The 22544-nt window shown below is 39.8% G+C and overlaps 1 protein-coding gene across 3 annotated transcripts in view; it reads left to right on the forward strand.

The window, feature by feature from the left end:
* The window catches only part of EPB41L4A (erythrocyte membrane protein band 4.1 like 4A), a 274144-nt gene that overhangs the window by 189554 nt on the left and 62046 nt on the right, over nt 1–22544 (forward strand). For all 3 annotated transcript variants that reach the window (XR_004739723.3, XM_008991698.5, XM_078365056.1), the window contains one exon: nt 2231–2352. Coding sequence is in view for 2 of the 3 variants with exons in the window: in XM_008991698.5 (XP_008989946.1) it covers nt 2231–2352 (122 nt within the window). In the remaining variant the exon portion in view is untranslated. The remainder of the gene's footprint in view (nt 1–2230; nt 2353–22544) is intronic.

The raw sequence follows: 22544 nt of genomic DNA on the forward strand, positions 1-22544 counted from the left end.
GTTGCTTTCACATGTGCTGCTTTATTTAATCCACACAATGACCTACCAAAGAGGTAGGTTTCATATCCCACTTTATATAGATGAGAAATTGGAGGCCCCCCCCCCCCCGAAATAAAGTAATTAAAGTAACAGTCCCTAATCGGTAAGTGGCAAAGCTGGGATTTGATCCTGAGTGTTTCTACTCTTGTTCTTTTCCTTCTGTTTATTTAGAGGCTGAAGGGACTGCTGGCAGTGCCACTCAGCATTCAGAGAGGTGTATGTATGCCAGAGGCAGCAGGGAAGCAGGAGTGATCACAGAGATAAAGTTCTGTCCTGTCGTAACAGAGAGCCACCAAACTTGCATAGGGACTCTGTTCACTTACACTGTAAATTGCTATACTTGTCAGTTACTTTCTGCTACAAGGAAATAGGATGCTATACAAGAATACTTCTGCCAGGAAATTGTAAGAATAAGTAGAAATATACATGAGGAAAATGAGGCTGTAAGGATTTTTACAAATAACCTGCTGAAGACCACACAGCTAGGGAAAGGCAGAACTATGCTTTAAACCGGGCTTGCAACTTCAAACCCAACAGCTACATGGTTCCTTCTCCCATGCCATCAGGCTATGCCATACTGACCAGCTGGAGGTCAGAAGACTTGTTCTAGTGCTGGGTCCTGTACAGCTGGTGGCAGATCAGTTTACCCTTCTGGTCCTTAGTCTTACTAATCTTACGATATGATTTTCTCATTTCTCCTTTATTCCTGAGAGAGAAAAACCTCATTATATTTGAATAATTAAAAAAATCTCATTATAAGATGCCTTAGTGTATCATACATTGGGTTCTGTTTTTATAGGGAACGTTTTTTCCTCTGTGAGATGAAGTGTACAGTGCCCAGGTCTTTCTGGTAACAGTGAGTCTGTAGAAAGTAGACCTTATCGTCATGCTCCAGACCATTTATAATAATGAAAATTTTCACTTTATATGGATTTTTCACTTTTTGAAAATTTGTGTTACCCCCTGTACTTCTTTTAAAAGAAGTTACATTTCAAGCAAAAGAAAATGTCCTCCTAGAATTTAGTAACCACTACCTTGGTGAATATTGGGAGAAGTTTGCCCCGCTCCCTTCCTGAATTTCTATGAACTGTTACTGAATGCGAAGTACCATTATGGATGGGCCCTGGCATCTTTATTTCCCTGGTAGCTAGTATCACACGTCCCAACTTAGCCTGATACAGAGTTATTTTTATGAGGGTTGTAGGCATATTCATTCTTAATAAAGGTGGATGGGGTAGTGAGGAGGAGAAACTTGCACAGTAGCATGTGAACGATGAATTTTAAGTCTGTTTAATCTTTTTGGGGAAACATTCACCCATATTTATCCTGTAAATGTAAAATGGTTAGGATTTAAGGCCATTAAAAGACTTTTTCCCCCCATATGGCTCTACTTGGCGTAAATCAAACTAGCCTTGTAGAAATGCATTTTTCCTGTGCCTGAAATGATGTTTCTGCGTGAAAGCCAGGATCATTCAGTAGCTCAAATCCAGCAGTTGTGGAATAAATTGTTAGTAAGACACATGTTCACTGAAATCCAGCAAACTAAAGCATATGATTCCTTGGGAAAATGACTTGAGAAGTTTGGCCCATCCCCAGGTAAAGCTGCCCTGGAATCTGTGAGGAATCTGTAGAGCAGCAGTGCTTTGCATGGGGTTCTAGGCCTGCCTTCAGTCTTCCAGACACTTGATCTGGCACAGGCGAGGTGGGTACAGTAAATGGCTAATTGTGCCATGGCAGAGTCCAGAATAAAACCATAGTGACTGGTCCTGTGGGGGACGCTTTACAACCTGCCCTGTGAGTACAATATGGAGCTCATGTGGAATCATTGCTCTCCCATAGTTTAGCTCAACTAATTCCTTTATTATTAAGTGACCTTAAAGACTCAGCAACCTTTATTTCTAGCCCTTCATTCTATTTAAATCTAACTCGTCCTTTAATAAATCCTTTCGTCCTGTTTCCTCCTCTGAAAGATCTTCCTTCTGTCTAATGTAAATCTCCTCTAGAATTTTATAACTCCTCCCTTGGTGAATATTGCAATGAGAATCAGTTAAAACCCCATGTATAGTTAGGACCAGTTGAGTCTGTGTGTTTTTTCTTCTCTCCATACTTTGCAGATTTTCTGAATGACCTGTTGTTTAATTTTGTGGATGCATGGTTTTACCTTTGCTAATCAAAATGTTGTACTTTTAAGTGGCAGGACAGCTTTGCAAATGAGTCGAGATCTTTCTATTCAGCTTCCCCGGCCTGATCAGAATGTGACAAGAACTCGAAGCAAGACTTACCCTAAGCGAATAGCACAAACACAGCCAGCTGGTAAGTCATGGCGTCCCTGAGTTACCTATATAACCTTGTGTTTTCCTTTAGCCTGGTGTTTGAGATATACTCAGGTGATGTCTAACTGTATAGTCTTTTTATTGAAATTTTTAATATTAAAACTTTCTAATATTAGAACTTTTAATTTGATCTTAGAAATATTAAAGCAGTCAGTAATTATTAAGAAGACAAATAGTCATCTCGAATCACCATGACCTGCTTAGTGACCATACTTTCTTTTTATTTTTTGAGATAGGATCTTGCTTTGTCACTAGGCTGGAGTGCAGTGGCATGATTATAGCTCACTGCATCCTCGACCTCCTGGGCCCAAGTGATCTTCCAACCTAAGCCTCCCAGGTAGCTGGGACTGTAGGCACACCCCACCATGCCCAGTTATTTTACTTTTTTTTAATAGAGATATGGTCTCAGTATGTTGCCCAGGCTGGTCTCAAACTCTTGGGCTCAAGTGATCATCCCTTGAGTGATCCTAGCCTCCCAGAGTGCTAGGATTATAGGCATGAGCCACCATGCCTGGCCCCATACTTTCTTTTTGAAGTGTTTTTATTTTAAATAAAATCTTTACTGGGCACAATGACTCATGCCTGTAATGCCAGTGCTTTGGGAGGCTGAAGCAGGAGGATGGCTGGAACCCAGGAACTTAAGGTTGCAGTGAGCTACGATCATGTAGCTGCACTCCAGTCTGGGTGATAGACTGAGACCCTGTCTCTTAAACAAACAAAAACCCACAAGACAAAGTGCTACACTGAGTAATTTCTTAGTTTGATATATTTGAATTGAAGTTGAAAAAACTCTTAGCAAGAGTCTTTTAAAAAAATACCACTGCTGAGCATGGTGGTGAGGCTGCAGTCCCAGCTGCTCAAGAGGCTAAGGCAGGAGGATTGCTTGAGCCTGAGAGTTTGAGTATAGCCTGAGCAACAAAGTGAGACCCCACCTGTAAAAAATACAAGTAGAAATTAGGAGCGCTATCGAGGTAGCTTAATTTGAGCTTCATTTGTACAGAATCCAGTTGGTTTTTTATTATTAGTCTTTTATCATGTAACAATGTACATATAGAAAGTGTATAAATAAAATATACTTATGGACATATACATATATGTATACATACGTGTATACACACATGCAGAGTTAATCTGGCCAGCATCCCCAAAGTGCAACATGGGCATTTCTCTGATTAGCATTCTCACCATCTTCTCCCCTCAGTTAGAGGAAACTTCTGTTTGACTTTGCAATAATTTCATTCCTTTTCATTATAATTTGTTGTGTTTTCTGAAAACATTAGTTTATTTTGCCTGTTTTTAATATTATATAAATAGATCATAGTATGTGTTCTTTTGCGTCTTGATTCTTCTTGCCAGCATTATATACAGTGTGTACTAAAGCATGTTTTTTTTCTTGCTGTCAGTATTCTAGTGTTTGACATTTTATTCATTCTACTGTTGATGGACATTTGGGTTATTCACATTTTTTAAAATAAAGACACTGTTTCTTTAATAAAACCACCCAGTCGATCAGCTTTATTCCATGTTCAGTGTTCATTGCTCACAGAATTTTACTGTGAAGTAATATTGCTGACGTTAGTTTGTGGCTTGCTTATAGATCACCCTTGTCTAACACTCTCCAATGTCCTTTCACAGATACTATGTTGTTTGAGCCTCACCCCATGAGGTGGGGCAAGGGAAAGAGTATTTTACAGATGAGGAGGATATGGTTCTAGCACTTATTCAGAGGTGTGGCCAGGACAGGAGCCCAGGTCTACTGGGTCTGGCATATTATAGGAAGTAAATGAAATTTTGAGTAACAACATTAACATCTGAACATTGTGTGAAAATTGACATAGCATTATGATGTCTGTCATTTCATTTAATCCTTATGCCAGGCCTGTGAAGAAACGTTTGGGAGTTTCTTCTGCCATTCCTGTGTGTGAGAATGTCACCTGACATATTGCTTCTAAAGTCAAATTAAGTCTGACTGTAGTTCAGCGCCCTCCCCTCCCCCGCCATCTTTTTGGCTGGGAGGAAATAACATTCTTTCTCGTGGTTCTACATTGAAAAGAAGAAAACATGACTGAAATTTGCATGAGATTACCATGCCACATCAGTAGTATTGTTACCTCCTTTCAGCTGAAGAGGAAACTAAGATGTAAAAGGCAGTTTGGCTAAAACTGCTGTGGAGTAGGTTTACTGGGCATTGGTTACTGACTTGCTTGAGTCCAGTGAGAGAGAACATGTTCATATGCAACAAGTTACATGAAGCTTATGTATTACTTACACATGGGCAGCAAGAGGACAAAGGAAGCCAGGATCCATTGTGAGCTGGTCCCCAAGGCTCAAGAAAGCTGCCTGGGGTAGATGGAGTCTTGACTGCAGGGGCCTGCCTCACTTGCCCCACAACTGAGGGACCCTGAATGAGGTGGCCTACTCTGAATTGAATGCCTCAGGGCAACAGGACTCACTAGGTTAAAGCTTTGCAGGACATCCTGCTTTTAGGGGAGAGAGGAACAGAGCTCAGGCTGTCCTGGAAAGTTCCCCCTTAATGAAGGATGTTACATTCCTTAAAGGGAGCAGGAGAAAGGCCCTGGCTGTTGTAGGCAGTTTCTCCCTATCTCAGGATACTCTATCCCCAGCACATTCTGCAGTTATTTCTTGAGAACTACAATCAAGAAAAGGAGAAGACCTGTCTTACAGTTATATACTAAAGGTGGCTTTGGACAGATTATCTTAGTTTTCTAATGCCTGGTCTTCTGCTTTATCTTAATATTTTGTATTTGAGCAGTAATAAATCCCATTAGGATCAGCTGCAGTGTGACTAAAATTAATAAGCAAACTTGCATAACCCTGTGCTATTTCTGAAACATCAAGCCTCATAAAATTATCCTGAGATCACCTGAAAATAGCAAAAGCATTTCCTGCTTCAAATCAACATTTCCTTCTACTTGAGATGCAGAATTACACATGCTCTTTCTATAAACCTGTGTGGTTGCTTTTTTCTTCTTCTTGTGTGCTCTAATGAAAATATTTGCAGGTATCTGCCTCTGTTAACACAGAAAAAAAAATGATTTGACTCTCCTTGGAAGCTTAAATCCCACAAGCTGATTAATTAGGATAAGGTTTTTGTTTTTTCTCGGCTTATGTAGTACCAGACAAATGCAGTTTTCACAGAGCAGCATGAGCCATCACTTCCATCCTAGCCCACACCTGAGGGCAGCCTCTCAGTTCCACTCCTCTCTGCCATAGAGCATATGTAAAGGGGCCCTCACAGCACAGTCTGTTGAGTATATCAAAACAGACTCTTCAGTAGTGGGCGAGGGCATAGGTGGGCAGGTGGCTAATGTACAGCCCAGCCTTTGTGGAGGACAGCCTTCCAGCATCAGGTGGATCTCTCTCTTTTTTCTTTTTTTAAGATAAGGTCTCACCTTGTCACCCAGTCTGGAATGCAGTGTTGTGGCCATAGCTCACTGTAGCTTCGAACTCATGGTTCAAGCAGTCCTCCCACCTCAGCCTTCTGTGTAGCTGGGATTACAGGCACAGGCCACCACTCCTGGCTAATGGTTTTTAATCTTTTATTTTTTGTGGATATGGGGTTTTGCTGTGTTTTTGAGGCTGGTCTCAAACTCCCAGCTTTAAGCGATCCTTACACCTTGACCTCCCACAGTGTTAGGATTACAGGTGTGAGCCACTGTACCGGGCAGGTGGATCTTTTTAAAATGTGGAATGTATTATGCTTTAATTATTATAAAAATATGTGCTTGTTTTTTAAAATTTAGAAAATGTAGAATCTTCTTTCCCAAAAAGATAGAAAAACCTTTCATATTCAACTCTATTCTCCTTATAGTAACACTGTATTATACAGCCTTTTGACCACTTGTATATTTTTCCCACACACGTGGTACAATCCTGGGTTTTCCAGTTGCTTTTCTTATTTAATAATACATCGTGGATGTGTTCTAAGTCTTTCAATGTTCCTACACAGTGCCATTTTAATATCTGTATAATTTTCTGCTGTGTAGACATAGAGATATGACCTGATTTATTCAACCAATCTTTAATTCTTAAATATTTAAGGAGTTTCAAAATTCAAAAACCACAAAAAGCACTAAAGTGAATATTCTTGTGGTGATATCTTTAAGCATTAATGACCGTTTATATATTTTAAACAATGGTGTATATTCATCATTTTTATTCTAAAAAGAGGATTAAACAATGTTGTGTTAAAATCCAAGACTTCGCTGAGAGCACCTTTCACTCTGATTTTTGAATTGCTTTTTGCTTTTATCCTGAATTTCCTTCCCTCCCTCCCTCCCTCCCTCCCTCCCTCCCTCCCTCCCTCCCTTCCTTCCTTCCTTCCTTCCGAGATGGAATCCCACTCTCCCTCTCAGGCTGAGGTGCATTGACACAGTCTGCTACCTCCACTTCCCAGGTTTAGGCGATTCTCTTGCCTCAGCCTCCTGAGTAGCTGGGACTACAGGTGCACACCACCAAATCTGGCTAATTTTTGTATTTTTAGTGGAGACAGGGTTTCGCCACATTGCCCAGGCTGGTCTTGAACTCCTGACCTCAGTCAATCCACCTGCCTTAGCCTCTTAAAAAGTGCTGGGATTACAGGTGTGAGCCACTGTGCCCAGCCTATCCTGACTTTTCAAGCCTGTGTTCCACAAATAGTGATGAATTCTAAAGGTGACCTTCCCCTTGACAGTGTGATTTTCCTGGGTAGGGAAGGACCATTTCGCAAATGCCAGTGGTCCAGTGATCCTGTGTTACACTTGCTCTTGTGCAAATATGAAGGATGTTGTGGGGCAGGGATTAATTGTTTCATTTTTTAAATGTTACATTTTCTTCTTCCTCTAATTCAAATGTACCTCGCTTTGAGCCTCAATTGAACCTGGCTGGTGGAAAGTGATTGTGAGCCATCCCCCAGTCCGGAGGCTTGGCAGGCTTCCAACTCAAAGCAGAATATTTGAAGAGGGTCCTCTGGTCCCTACCTTTCAGTACTGCCATGCTTCCTATCTGCATGCTTTTCGTTGAAGCCCACTAGGCCCTATGAAGCGAGGCAGTTCTTCATGAAGCTGTCCTGAAGTATGTGTGTAAGATGGAAGGGGTTTTGGATGAGGCTCAGAGCCTCCTGGGCCCTGAGTCTTGCCTGCCTAGGGAGATTATACAGCCAGGCCTGCCGTGCCCATCTTTCTCCTACACGTTGGGCTCCAGAGCAGTCCCTTGCCCAGAAGCTTCCTGTTTTTGGGACTCATTTGAGGGTAGCTGGGAAGGAAAGAAAGAATAGCTCTCATTTTTTAGAAATTATTTTGTATTGGCCAAAGGGAAACAAAAGTGTTACCTTGGCAAAGTACAGTTACTTAAATTTTTATTTTAAAATGTTGATGATTAATTTTTTTTATTTTAATAAAAATTTTTAAATAAAAAATTTTAAGACATAGAGGAGGTTATTTTATTAGATTGTACTGTGTTTGGCAAAATGGAGTTATCCTTTAAATAACTTTTTGCTCTAATAAGGCCAGCTGTTCATTTTCATGGACTGATCATATTGGTATTCTCTCTCAAATAAAATTTTATAACTAAAGTTTTTGGAATCATTAGCATAAACTGCCACTTCTCATTTAACATTTGTATGTAATTCAGAACAAAACAAGGATGCCCACTTTCACCAATTCTATTCAACATGGTACTGGAAGTCTTAGAGCAATCAGACAAGAGAAAGAAATAAAGGTCATGCAAATCAGTAAAGAGAAAGACAGACTGTCGCTGTTTGCTGATGACGATTGTATACCTAGAAAACCCGAAAGACTCATTTATAAAGCTCCTAGAAATAAATTCAGCAAAGTTTCAGGATACAAAATTAATGTACACAAATCAGTAGCCCTGCTATTCACCAACATCAGCCAAGCTAGACATCAAATCAAGTACTCAACCCCTTTTACAATAGCTGCAAAATAATAATAATAATAATACACACACACACACACACACTCTCTCTCTCTCTCTCTCTCACACACACACACACACTCTCTCTCTCTCTCTCTCACACACACACACACATATTCACTCACTTACTCACTTAGGAGTATACTTAAACATGGAAGTGAAAGACCTCTATAAGGAAAACTACAAAACGCTGCTGATAGAAATCTTAGAGGACACATCCCATGCTCATGGATAGGTAGAATCAACATTGTGGAAATGACCATACTGCCAAAAGCAATCTACAGATTCAGTGTAGTTCACATCAAAATACCATAATTCTTCACAGAACTAGAAAAAAATCCTAAAATTTAAGTGGAACCAAAGAAGAGCCTGCATAGCCAAAGCAAGATGAAGCAAAAAAAACAAATCTGGAGGCATCATGTTACCTGATTTCAAACTATACTACAAGGCTATAGTCACCTAAGAAGCATGGTGTTGGCATAAAAATAAGCATGTAGACCAATGGAACAGAATAGAGAACCCAGAAATAAAGCCAACTACAGCCAACTAATCTTCAATAAAACAAAAACAATGTGGGGAAAGGGCATCCTATTCAACAAGTGGTGCTGGAGTAACTGCCAAGCCACATGTAGAAGAATGAAAGTGGATCCTCATCTATTACCTTACATAAAAATCAACTAATGATGGATCAAAGACTTTAAGACCTGAAACCATAACAATTGTAGAAGATAACACTGGTAAAACTCTTTTAGATGTTGGCTTTGGCAAAGATGTTCATAGGTAAGAATCCAAAAAAACAAATGCAATAAAAACAAAAATAAATAGATAAGACCTAATTAAACTAAAAAACTTCTGCACAGCAAAGGAAATGATCAGAATAAATAGTCAACCCACAAATAGGGAGAAAATACTTGCAAACTATGCATCTGACAAAGGACTAATATCCAGAATCTATGAGGAACTGAAATCAGCAAGAAAAAAGTGAATAATCTCATCAAAAAGTGAGCAAAGTACATGAATAGACAATTCTTAAAAGAAAATACACAAATGGCCAACAAACATATGAAAACATGCTCAGTGTCACAAATTATCAGGGAAATGCAAATCAAAACCGCAGTGAGCACTCACTTTACTCCTGCATGAATGGCCATAAGTAAAAAAGTGAAAAAAATAATAGATGTTGGTGTAGATGTGGTGAAAAGGGGAGAGTTTTACACTGCTGGTTGGAATGTGAACTAGAACAGCCACTATAGAAAATAGTCTGGAGATTCCTTAAAGAACTAAAAGTAGACCTACCATTTGATCCAGCAATCCCACTATTGGGTGTCCGCCCAGAGGAAAAGAAGTCAGTATGTAAAAAAGACACTTGCACATGATGTTTATATCAGCACAATTCACATTTGCAAAAATATGGAACCAGCCTAAATGTCCATCAACCAACAATTGGATAAAGAAAATGTGGTGTATATATTAATATGTACACAAGAGAAAATACTCCACTGTGAAAAGGAACAAAATAATGGTATTTGCAGCAACCTAAATCAGGTTGGAGACCATTATTCTAAGTGAAGTAACTCAGGAATGGAAAATCAAATATTGTACTTTCTCACTTTAAAGTGGGAGCTAAGCTGTGAGGATACAAAGGCATAAGAATGATTAAATGCTTTTCTTCTCCCCTTCACCCACATTTGGCATTTCTCCCCAGGCAAAGCACACTGCCATGTATGTACCTACGCAACTGTCTTGCATGCTCTGCTCATGTACCCCAAAACCTATAATCCAATAAAAAATTAAAAAAAAAAAAAAAAAAAGAATGATTAAATGGACTTTGGGGACTTGGGGGGAAGGGTAGGAGAGGGGTGAGGGATAAAAGACTATATACACTGAGTGCAATGTGCATTGCTCAGTTGATGGCGGCACCAAAATCTCAGAAATCACCACTAAACTTATCCATGTAACCAAAAAGTACCTGTCCCCTAAAACGATTGAAATAAAAATAAATAAACACCCCCCTCCCCAACAAGAGTTCTTTAGTGGAGCTAGATAACTAAATAACTAGGCAAACTTTTTTCACAAAGGGCCAGGTAATAATGAATATTTTAGGCTTTGCAGGCCATATGGTTTCTGATGTGGTGAAAAAAGCATACTTTTACACTGCAGGTTGGAATGTAAACTAGAACAACTGCTATGGAAAATAGTGTGGAGATTCCTTAAGGATTTAAAAGTAGCATTACCATTTGATCCAGCACGTCCACTATTGATCATAGTGAAGTAACTATTCACCTCTGCCATTTGTAGTACAATAGCAGTCACAGAAAATATCCGAATGAATAAATGTGGTGTGTTCCAGAAAAACCACAACAAACATTTGTATATAATTTTTTTAAAGTTGTGATGGGGGTTATTACTTTTTGTTAGGTTGTATCATTAATTTATACTAAATGAGACTTGACTTTAGAAGACATTTTTTTTAAATTCCGAAGTTAAAGTGATTCAGTCAAACTAGATGACTAGTCCCCTTATCTTGCATCCCAGTTTTCTGTAAGTTTAAAAGCATGTTTAGTCACCTCTCAATCAGGAGTAATAAATGCCCTGGCAGCTAAAAACCCATTGTATTTAGTTCACCAAGTGCAGGCCCTGGCATCTTTATGAGGAAGTACATTCCAGAGTCAAGTGCCCTGCACCCAGCAGCCTGCTTCCCCACCCAGAGGAGGTCAGCACCAGGGCAGGCAGCCAGAGCATTCCTGCAAGTCTAAACTGCTTCAGAGGAGCTTGGATAAAGCCAGAAAAGAGACAGCAGGAGGAAAAAGTGCCCTCCTGGTACAGCCCTCTCTCTGACAAGGTCTTGGCAACTCACACAGTTGGATTCCTGTCAAAGGAGGAAGTCCCTGCTGTCAGTAGGTAGTGAAGACAGAATATTTGGATATAATTCATAATTAGTATAAGAAAAGTAGTGGGTGAAGCCATTTGCAATGATTACACAAGGCTGTGACTATCTGATGCAGCATTTTAAGTTCTTAAAAATATCCCACTGAACACACAAATACTTGCAGCATAATCTTTGAACTTTTGGAAAGCAAGATAAGATGACATTTTCAGCATTCCTATTCTGGCTCTGTGGAAGGGGCTGCAAACAAAGTGTGTAAAGGGTTGTGAAAATGATTTCTGAGAGGATGGTTTGTGCACAGTGTGCAAGAGGACAGCTAGTTACTGCTTGGACCAAGCCAGCTGTTTATTTGCAGCAGAGGGGACTTCATGTTGACAAATCTTCTAGTGTTTCAAGAGAAGTACAAAATCTGGATGTTTATGTGAACTTCCTAGAATTTGAAGTGCTGGCAATTCATGAAAAAGTCTCTGTGTGCTAAATTAAACATTTCTGATGGACAGATTTGGCTTGAGAGCTGCCTCCCTGGAACCTCTCCTTGACAGAGCTGGTGTGAGTGGCTGATTGACCATTTGACAGATGACTGCCCTCTGCCCTGAGGCTCACACTGTGTTTCTGCAGCATCCTCAAGTGATCACTACTATGTTTGATTCAAACACTCCATCACTCCAGACATGAGCACTTTGTAGTTAGTAGGTCAGTAGGCCAGCTCCAGGGGATGATGATGCTACACAGCTCTTGATCCCCTATAGTGAATGATTTGCCTGAGGGTAGCTGACCAGTATCTATTGTTGACGTGAGGTGGGTGCAGTCAAAGCAGAACAGACAGAGAAATGCTTTGATAGAGTGAAGCAATATACATATGCTTCACTCTATCAAAGCATTTCTGATATGAAGCATCAAATATATTGCTTCAGTATATCAAAGTGAAGCAATATATTTGATGAAGTATAGCTCTGGGCTGCTGAGAAATAGCAATGTCAAAAAAGCAGTAACTATTTATTGAACACTTCTTCTGATTGGCACATTGTGTCAGATGCAAGTCAGCAGAACCTCATTATGGCTGGTGGCAGTCAAATCTATGTTTTTGAAGTCAGAGGAAAGTCAAGTTATCTGAATAGAGATGGGTGTGTCAGTGTGATCCAGTAAGCTGGATCCTGGTATATACCGACTCAGCTTCAGTAATCCATGTACTAGACACGTAATATTATAAAATCACTTAGGCAGCCTGAGCCTTGATTTCTTCATCTGTCAGATGGGTTGCTGTCATGGGGATGTGTCTGAAATGAGCTGAGTGTCTTGTCAGAGCTTATAGGGGCTTGGTATGCTTTATTTTCCTTCTCCTAAACCAAGAAGATGTCTTTCTATTCACAGTGTGGGCCACTGTAAATCCATCTGTTAATGTTTGAGGTACGTTTGTTGTAATAACATCAACTTTATATACAAAATGTGATGTGATTACATTGAGGTACTATGGGTTTTTGAGAGTGAGGGATAAGGAGAGGCCATTCAAGACAGTAAGGGGGCTTGGGAAGGAAGTTAGACACTCTCAGTTAAATCTAGAAGATTCAGTGTAAATCACATGTGAAGAACTGGACCAGTCTGAGCACACAATGTAAAGATTGTTTCTGTCCTGCCTGCCCACAGATCTTAGCACCCCAGGGCAGCTGTTAGGAGCAGTATCAGGAGCACAGAGTTAGGAGGTGGCTTTCTTACTGTGCTCCTTTTCAAAGTGGCATTTAGTCCAAGCCTTTTTTTTCCATTGTGATAAAAACCATAACATTGGATCACGAGGTCAAGAGATCGAGACCATCCTGGTCAACATGGTGAAACCCCGTCTCTACTAAAAATACAAAAAATTAGCTGGGCATGGTGGTGTGTGCCTGTAATCCCAGCTACTCAGGAGGCGGAGGTTGCGGTGAGCCGAGATCACACCATTGCACTCCAGCCTGGGTAACAAGAGTGAAACTCCGTCTCAAAACAACAACAACAAATAAAACTTACCATCTTAAGCATTCTAAGAGTAAGTTCAGTAATATTAAATATATTCACATCATTGTACAAGCAATCTCTAGAGTGTTTTCATCTAGTAACTCAAACTGTACCTCCTAAACACTGATTCCCTCTTCCTGCTCCTCTCAGCCCTTGTTAATTGTCTTTCTACTTTGTTTCTATAATTTTTACTACTTTAGATACTTTGTATGAATGAAATCATCTAATATTTGTTTAAGCTGTTTTTCTTCTTTGATTTTTTTACACCAACATTTCTACTCTTCTCTCCTCCCTACCCAGATATTTACTGCTCTAGAGCCCTTTTGGGATTTTATATGACTATGAATTGGACAGAACAAACTTCTTCCAGTGTGTTCATTAATGGTGATGACATTGTACGGTGTTTTAAAGTTCATGTGGTTAATCATTCCGTCTTCTATGTAAGGTGGTTTTTCCTATTTGAAGTAATTAACTACCAGGTCTGCCTGAGTGCATTTTTCGTGTTAAGCAGACAATAGGAACAGAGAAGGCAAAGCTGAAAGGGCTCCCAGAGGGGAAGCAAAGTTGTTGAATGAGGAGCACACAGAAGCTGTGGCTCTGGATCAGGAATTTCAAAAGTAATTCCTCAATCTCTGAGTTGGTCCAGGAAGATGAGATATATCACTTCTGTAATATCAGTGGAACTACTACTGTGTTGTCATCACAGAGACTGGAAAATACCTAAATAATATTCATTAGAAGGAAGCTGGCTTAATAAAGTAATGTATGTTCCCCAGCCTCTGCCCCACATGAAATACCATGTCTCTGTTAAAAGAAATCCAAGAGCAGGATTGGAAGGTATGTCGATCTGATTCCACAGTCCCACAGAAAGGCCAGGCTCCATGAGGAGCCCACAAAGGAGAGGAAAGTGAGGAGGAATAATCATTGACCATCACCATGTGCTCTGCAGATAGTATTTTACTCTTTTAGTATTTTTTCACTATTGAGGTGAGAAAGCAGAGGCTGAGACTTGTACAGAGTTACAAAGCTGAGATGGGAACACAGCAGTTACAGTTGACAATATAGAGAGAGAAAACTAAACATGTGATACATTTATATGTGCTAATATGGAATGATTTCCAGTATATAGTATATAAATGATGGGGGCAGAGAAGCAGAGGGGCCTAGTAGTATTTAATATGTTACCATTATATACAGAAAAATTGGGTGGGATATATTTGCAAGCAGGATACATTAGAAACTAGTAACAGTGGTGACCTTTGGGAATGGTTTCTGAGAGAATGGGGATTGGCAGTAGGAGACTGATTTATTTTCATTTGATTTTTTACCATGTGCTTTTCAAAAGCCCTACAGATAACTGTCATGAATGCATGAAGTTTACAAATGCTCATTCACGTTTCCTATAGAGACATTCTCAATGAGCACAGAGATGAGACACTGATCTTATCCTAGATCATTGTGATTTACAGAGAAAGTAACAGAACAACATAAGATCAATAGTACAAAACTAAAATGTTAGGAGTTTCTCCTGTGTCTAACAGACACAACCAGAGTCTTCAAGGAGAGGGGCATAAGTCCAGGATTAAAGTACAGAAGATTGCATGTAAGTTATCAAACCAGAGGGTGCTCCATTTTGTGAGGAAGCTCATTATGTAGTCTTTGGATTAAATGAAGTAGGGACACTTTGTGTTTTTTGCCCAAAGAAGTGAAGTGATTTGCAAGTGTAGGAAGTTCTAGGACGTGGAGGATGTCTGGATGAGAATCACTCAGCATAGAGGAATGTTTGGGAAAGGAGAGGGTAGAAACTGGGAAAAGAGCTCTCATGTCTATCCCACATTTGAAGGGTATTACGAAGTTTTTGTTTATCCCTTCTGGGTCAGAAAAAGGAAGAAATTTAGTATAAATTTTCATATAAAGGGGTTAGAACAAGACATTCTGACCCAGAGTTGTTATACGGGTGGTAATGGAGATGATTTCTGAAACTATAGTGGAGTTAACTTTGTTTTGGTAAAAGTGTGATTGTGGCTCTCCTTTTCCAAGGTGACAGATGAGAATTAGACTACTGACTGAGTTATGGCGCAAGTCTGTGGTCCCTCTCTCTCTTCACTATAAGAACCTTTGCTCTGAGAGATACTTAAATTGCCTCTTGACTAATTATTTAAGCTGTTGCGTTGAGAAGCAGAGTAGGGGAGTTTAAACAGAAGAGAGTGTAAAATTTGTACCTGATTTGAATAGCCCTAAATTCCTGGTTTGCCTTGGCTGTGATCTGTCACTTGTCATTCAGCATTGTGAGCTTTTATTCCTTCATCTGTAAAATAGGTGTTTAAGCTTTAAATACTTCTCTTCTTTCTAAAATTCTTTTATTCTCTCTGACTTACCTGCCCCAGAGTTGGAAATATGAAAAATAAATACAATGGAATTTTAGAAAGTTTTTTTTTTTTAAAGTGTATGATTTTTAGCACTTCAGAAGTCTTACAAAGTTGTGAAAAAGATCTTCCCAGATTATAAGGTGTAGTTTTGTCATGGGAAATACATAGTATGTTTTGTGTTTGGAAAACCATCTAACCAATTCTTTAAAACCTCTTAAAGTTCAAATGAAACTTATTGACAAATTGAATAAAATTAATTTTAACAACCTTGGCTATAATACAGTTTAAAAATTATTTCTTTAGTACAAATTGACCAGATGAATATGAGACTTTGCCTCTTTGGTTAACTCTTAGTTAAAAAGTGATGTCTTTCTGGGTAAAAATAAAAAGGAGACATTCCTTCTTAGAAAGGTTTTGCGTAGCTTTGTCTCTGCCTTTGAATTGTGTGTGAACACAACCTTAGACTAGTCCTTTCTTGAACCTGCCTGTACTTTTGGAAGTCAGCAGTGGAACTGGCTCTACCTTGGCAGTTGTTTGTCGTTGCAGTTGTTGATTTTACTAACTGGTTAGGCAAATTCCTGTTTTCTTACCTCTCCTCTTCTTCACCGGGTGGGGCAGGAGGATGTGTCTGTCAGCAGTTTGGGGTTCTGTTTAGGGGATAGATATCCTGAGTAGATGGGGTCTGAGGATTCCACCCCTTTGCTTTACTGTCAGAATTCATGGTTCTGAGGTGGTGGTTTCTATGCCAGTATTTTCTTCGGACTTTGACAATTGGGATTTATTTTTTTATGGCTCCGTTTGGCTTACTTATTGATATCAATATTAAAGGTATTGGGGATCTGAGAGTTCAGGGTTATTTTGGTAAGCATAGGGTGAGATAGGTGAGGCAAAGAAGAAAGAAACTACTTCTAGCCAGGCACAGTGGCTCATGCCTGCAATCTTGCACTTTGGGAGGCCAAGGTGAGCAATCATCTGAGGTCAGGAGTTTAAGACCAGCCTGGCGAACATAACGAAACCCCATCTCTACTAAAAATACAAAAATTAGCTGGGCAGGGTTGGTGTGTGCCTGTTATAGTCCCAGCTACTCGGGAGACTGAGCCTCAAGAATGGCTTGAACCCAGGAGGCAAAGGATGCAAGCCGAGATCACACCACTGCACTCCAGTTGAAACAACAGTGAGTGAGACTCCATCTCAAAAACAAAAACAAAAAGAAACAAAAACGAAAAACTGCTTCCACTTGTAGAGCAGGTGCCCTGCTTGGCCCTTGGAACACTGCAGTGTACTGGTCTCTGGAGCAGGAGTTTAAAAGGGGTGGAGGAATAGCCCTCTGCAACAGTGACCTTTCTCCTCCCTTCTTTCCTGGGGTAAGAACAGGGCTCTGAGGAAACTGCCCAGATTCCTTCTCCAGATGGAAGATGACTTGGAGTCCAGAAGATGAGTCACTTAGCTGGGGACAACCAAGCTTTTAGGGCAGCATTACTATCCAGGTACCATGTACAGCTTTGAACAGAGAAGCTAATTTGCAGAGAAAGAAGAATGGAGTTGACTCATTGTGAGAATCACACAGCTTTGAGAAGAGAGGGGAAGGCAGGCTTAGCAGCTGTGCGTTAAAATCTGTGAGATCCTATTGTGGATTTACCATAAATTCCTTTCTAATTTGAGCTGATTTTCTTGCATAAAAACAGTGGATAACATTACTGGGTATAACCCTTTCAGTATCCCCATGAGGAAGATGGGTGGTAGTCTCATCTTACTGATGAGGAAACTGAGGCTAGGAAACAGTAAGTACTTGTTTGAGGTTACACAGACAGTAAGTGCAGAGCCAGGATCCTAACCCAGGTCTTTGTGATAATACGGTACATGCTTGGAAAGTAAATGGAAAATAAAAAAAGGTGAAAGATCTAGAATGATTTGAAAATACACATTCTCTGTTTTTTCCCCATGTGTGATTTTTTCAGTAAGTCTGAAAAAAAGTCTGTTTTCAGCAGATATTCTTGAGAGGACCACACATTCTGCTCATTTATAGAGTCAGAGTCAGCCTGCTTTTACTTTAAGCCATTTTTAAAAGAAAATGTTTAAGTTCTTTTGGGCATCTTACCTAGCCAAGAGAGAAGGGGAAAGGCAGTAACTGTTCATTGCAAGAAGCATGAGGTAAATCATATGGTCAGGTGTATGTTTGTTCAAGGCTGTTAGCCTTTGTTGACATCCTTTTCTATTCTGCCTTGAAACTTAGGCTTATTTTCCATCTGTAAAAGATTTGTTAATATATAGCAAGTCTGGTTAGATTTTTCTCCAAAAAGCTAATGTTTTTAGTCTTCTTGGGAGTGTTTAGCATTCCAAACATAGCCACGAAAATTGGAAAAACAAGCAAAACTAAAGGCCTATTATATATTCAAGTTAAAATCACAGCTTTAGTGAGTTACCATAAATGACACCTTTTTTCCTTTCCTTCTTATTCAACAAGAATTTACTGGGCACCTCTTTGGCATAAGACCCTATTTTATAGAGCACAGAAAATGGAATAAAGCTTGACCCCTAATCTATAGGAACTAAGTCATATGCAAGTAACACAGCAGTCAGTTATTTAGCACTTCCCAAACACAGTGCTAAAGGCTTTGTATAAATTGTCTAATTTAATTCAGCTGTGGACTATATAAGTAGTTGGTGATGTTCCCATTTTACACATGAGAAAACTGTGGCTCAAAGTCGTTTAATAACTTGTCCAAAATCACAGGATCAATTTACAGTGGGCAAACTGACAGAGAAATAAATCTAGGTTTGACTGCCAGGCACGGTGGCTCACACCTGTAATCCCAACACTTTGGGAGACCGAGGTGGGCAGATCACAAGGTCAGGAGTTCAAGGCCAGTCTGGCCAACATAGTGAAACCCTGTCTCTACTAAAAATCCAAAAAAAAAATTAACCAGTTGTGGTAGGATGTGCCTATAATTCCAGCTTCTTGGGATGCTGAGGCAGGAAAATCGCATGAACCCGGGAGGTGGAGGTTGCAGTGAGCCGAAATCGTGCCATTGTACTCCAGCCAGGGCGACAGTGCAAGACTCTGTCTCACAAAAAAAAAAGAAGGCCAGGCGCGGTGGCTCAAGCCTGTAATCCCAGCACTTTGGGAGGCTGAGGCAGGTGGATCACGAGGTCAAGAGATCGAGACCATCCTGGTCAACATGATGAAACCCCGTCTCTACTAAAAATATAAAAAATTAGCTGGGCATAGTGGCATGTGCCTGTAATCCCAGCTACTCAGGAGGCTGAGGCAGGAGAATTGCCTGAACCCAGGAGGCAGAGGTTGCGGTGAGCCGAGATTGCACCATTGCACTCCAGCCTGGGTGACAAGAGCGAAACTCTGTCTCAAAAAAGAAAAAAAAGAACAACAACAAAAAAGGAAAGAAATCTAGGTTTGTATGACTTTCAACCTTGTATACTTAACCAACTGCTTTGCAAGACTGGAGAAGCAAAAGATGTGCTGGAGTGCAGGCAGGACATACCAAGTGGCATAGGTATGTCCTGCCTGGAGCACTGAAAGAGTTGTAAGTGTTTGGAAGGATAAATTGCTTATGACTAGAGACAATCCATGATGCTGTTGTGAAAGAGGATTTTAAAAGACAGGTGAATTAAGGCAATAGATGTAAGGCTGGCTTATGCAACTCCTAGGGTGGATTGTGTAGGGGAGAAAAAGTAATAACTTTTCCTCACTATCATTAGGTTCATGGTTGAGGTACCTATAACAAAAGATTAGCAAGAGAAAAGTGTACAGCTTTAACATAAGTTTTATGTACATGAGAGCCTTTAGAAATGAAGACCCAAAGAAATGAGATCTGTGTATTTTTATGGACAGTCATGAAGAAGTATGACTAGAGGACATAAGGGTGCATTCTAATGACAATAATCCGGAGGGGGACTTAGCAAGGATTGTTTGTTTGGATTCTTGGTTTACTTGTGTGATATCCCCTTCCTCTGGATAAAGCAGGATATCTGTGACATGAGGGATTTCAGGGGAGAAAGGAGGGAGGTCAGAGAGTGACCTTCTAGGTTTTAGACTGTTTCAGGAGAAAATGGCAGAGGGTTGGGAGATGAGAGGGAATTTCTTGCTTCTGCTATTTTCTCAAATGCCAAGGTGTGACCGTTTGGGCTAGCATGTCCTGAACTGAGTCAGATGGGGAGGGCAACACATAGAGGCTTTCTAAGATATAGTTTGCATTGAATCAATGTCTGGCTTCTCTTTTCTAAAAGGCATTTTCCTGTGGTAGTATAGTACTGATTCTTTTCTCCAGGCTGCCCTTTTGCAATGGACCTTCTCCCAGTTTTCAGAAGAAAAGAGCCCTTTCCTTCATCTGGAATCTATTAGACTGCTTTGTCCTTAAACATTAAACCTCCTGGGTTGGTTGGAAGGGTAAATGACTCTAATTATCAAGTGACATATCCTTTTCTAAGTCATGTTCTCATTTTGACTTACAACAAAATTGAAAGAGGACCCAGTGGATTTGTCGCTTGATAGAACATTCAGAATAATTTTGGATAATATATTATTGTTAGATATTTAACTCCTTAGAAGTTCTTTGAGATATGGTGATGTCTTTATTACGGAGTACATATTACCTCCACTTATTTTTCTGAACATGGTTTCACAGTATTGAAAATAAAAATAGGAATAGGCTTGTTGCTAAACTGTTTCATTCTAGCAAAAAATAATATTCCTAAATGGATTTGATACATGTAATCATTAGGGAAATAAAACCACCCCTGTTTACCTCATTAAAAACTACTTTCTGGCAGGGCATAGTGGCTCATGCCTATAATTTGAACACCTTGGAAGGCTGAGATGGGTGCATCACTTGAGGTCAGGAGTTCAAGACCAGCCTGGCCAACATGGTGAAACCCCATCTCTACTAAAAATACAAAAAATTAGCTGACTGTGATAGTGGGCATCTGTAGTCCCAGCCACTCAGGAGTCTGAGGCAGGAGAATCACTTGAACCCAGAAGGCAGAGGTTGCAGTGACCTGAGATCATTCCATTGCGCTCCAGCCTTGGCAGCAGAGTGGGACTCTGTCTCAAAAAAACAAATTGCTTTCCAATACAAATTTTCTTTTTATATTTAATAATTACTTTATCAGCATTAGTATGGTAAATTAATAATATACTGCTATTCATTTTAATAACTTAGTTCAGAAGAAATTTTTAACACTTAGAGCTTTATGTATGGTCATGGGACGTAAACATTTTATTTCTATATTTTGTCATAGAGAAGTATGATAAGGTGATAATAAAAACTTGTATATTAGTCCACTCTCACACTGCTATGAAGAAATACCTGAGACTGGGAAATTTATAAAGAAAATAGATTTAAAAGACTCACAGTTCCTCTTGCTGGGGTGGCTTCAGGAAACTTAGAATTATGGCAGAAGGCACCTCTTCACAGGCAGCAGGAGAGAGAACGAGTGCCAGCAGGGGAAGTGGCAGATGCTTACAAAACCATCAGATCTCATGAGAACTCACTATCATGAGAACAGCATGGGGGGAACCACCCTCATGATTCAGTTACCTCTCACTGGCTCCTTCCCACGACGATGTGGGGATTGTGGGGATTACAAATCAAGATGAGATTTGAGTGGGGACACAGTCAAACCATATCAACTTTCAAACACAAAGCATACTAGAGATAAATTTTGTAGGTGAAGTAGAATTGAAATGCAAATACAAAGAAAAAAAGAATGTGATGAAATTTATTAACTGCTAAACAACTCATTTTATATATTTTTTAAGTGGATGACACAACAAATTGATATGGCATTTTATTACATTGGATACATTTAAGAGAGTCATGAAATGGTTCTTTTTTTAATGTCAATATTTATACTTCAAATTATATCCTTTGGTACTATTTAAGCTTCTGATGAAAAATTATAGATATCATTTTGAAACAAGCACAAAGGTGCATTGTTTTTCAAAATTCTTTTAGTGAGTGCTTGCATAAAAAAAAGTTAAAAGACCACAGAGTTAAGGTCCTTCAGATATGAGCTCAAATATGGAAGCAGACAAAAACTCTCCAATCTTGCCTTAGCTAAATAAGCATTTTCAGAATAATCTTGATAAACAAGTATACATATTTTGTATTTGCATTTACTGTATATACTATTAAAATTGCATCAAATAAAAGCTTCTAAAGTAGTGTTCTAGCACTGTCCTCTGAAACAGAACCAGCTTTAGATTAGCTATGCAACTCTCCACCTGCTCTATACCAAGCAAACATCAATTGTGGGGCTTGAGAGATGGCTGGAGAAGGTTTGGTGTGTGTCAGTCTGATGTATAGCTCTGATAGGGAGTTGGAGGAGTGGGTACCAGGAGTATCACTAGGAAGGATGTCAGTGATTACTCAACTCTCTTGCCTCAATACTCCTATCACAGGAAGAAAAACTTGATATCCAAGTGACTCGTGACACCTCTTGATTCCAGCCGACCATTCATAGATAGATGGTGTCTTTGGGCTTGAAGGAACAATGTGTACCCTCTGCTGTTACCACATCTGGCAGTCTTTCCACACTGGTATAGACACTTATTTAGCTTATAGCTAAATAAGACAAGTCTTATAAATATAGACAAGTCTTCAGATAGAACACTTTCATCCTGCTCCTCTGAGGGTCCAAGGGAATAAGCAGATGCCTTTCTAGCCTCACAGATGCCTTTCTTGTTTTTGAACCTGGCATTTTGACCCACAAGGAAGGCTGTTTATGACTGCCTCCACACTACACTGTGTATGTGTGCCTGCGTAGCTCTATATTTCTACATAGGAAGAAGAAAGAGGAAGAGTGCTTTTATGTGTACTCACAGCCCCAAATTATTATTTTGGTAATGACAAAAGCAGAGGGATCCAGGAGAGTACTGGGTCAGGGAAGAGGGAATTAGAAGCAGAACAACTCGGGAGGGGATCTTTCATGCATAGACATGTTTTCCTAGCATCATTGTCCTCCACACCCATTCTT

The sequence above is a fragment of the Callithrix jacchus genome, chromosome 2 (genome assembly GCF_049354715.1).
Source record: "Callithrix jacchus isolate 240 chromosome 2, calJac240_pri, whole genome shotgun sequence".
Taxonomy (NCBI): domain Eukaryota; kingdom Metazoa; phylum Chordata; class Mammalia; order Primates; family Cebidae; genus Callithrix; species Callithrix jacchus.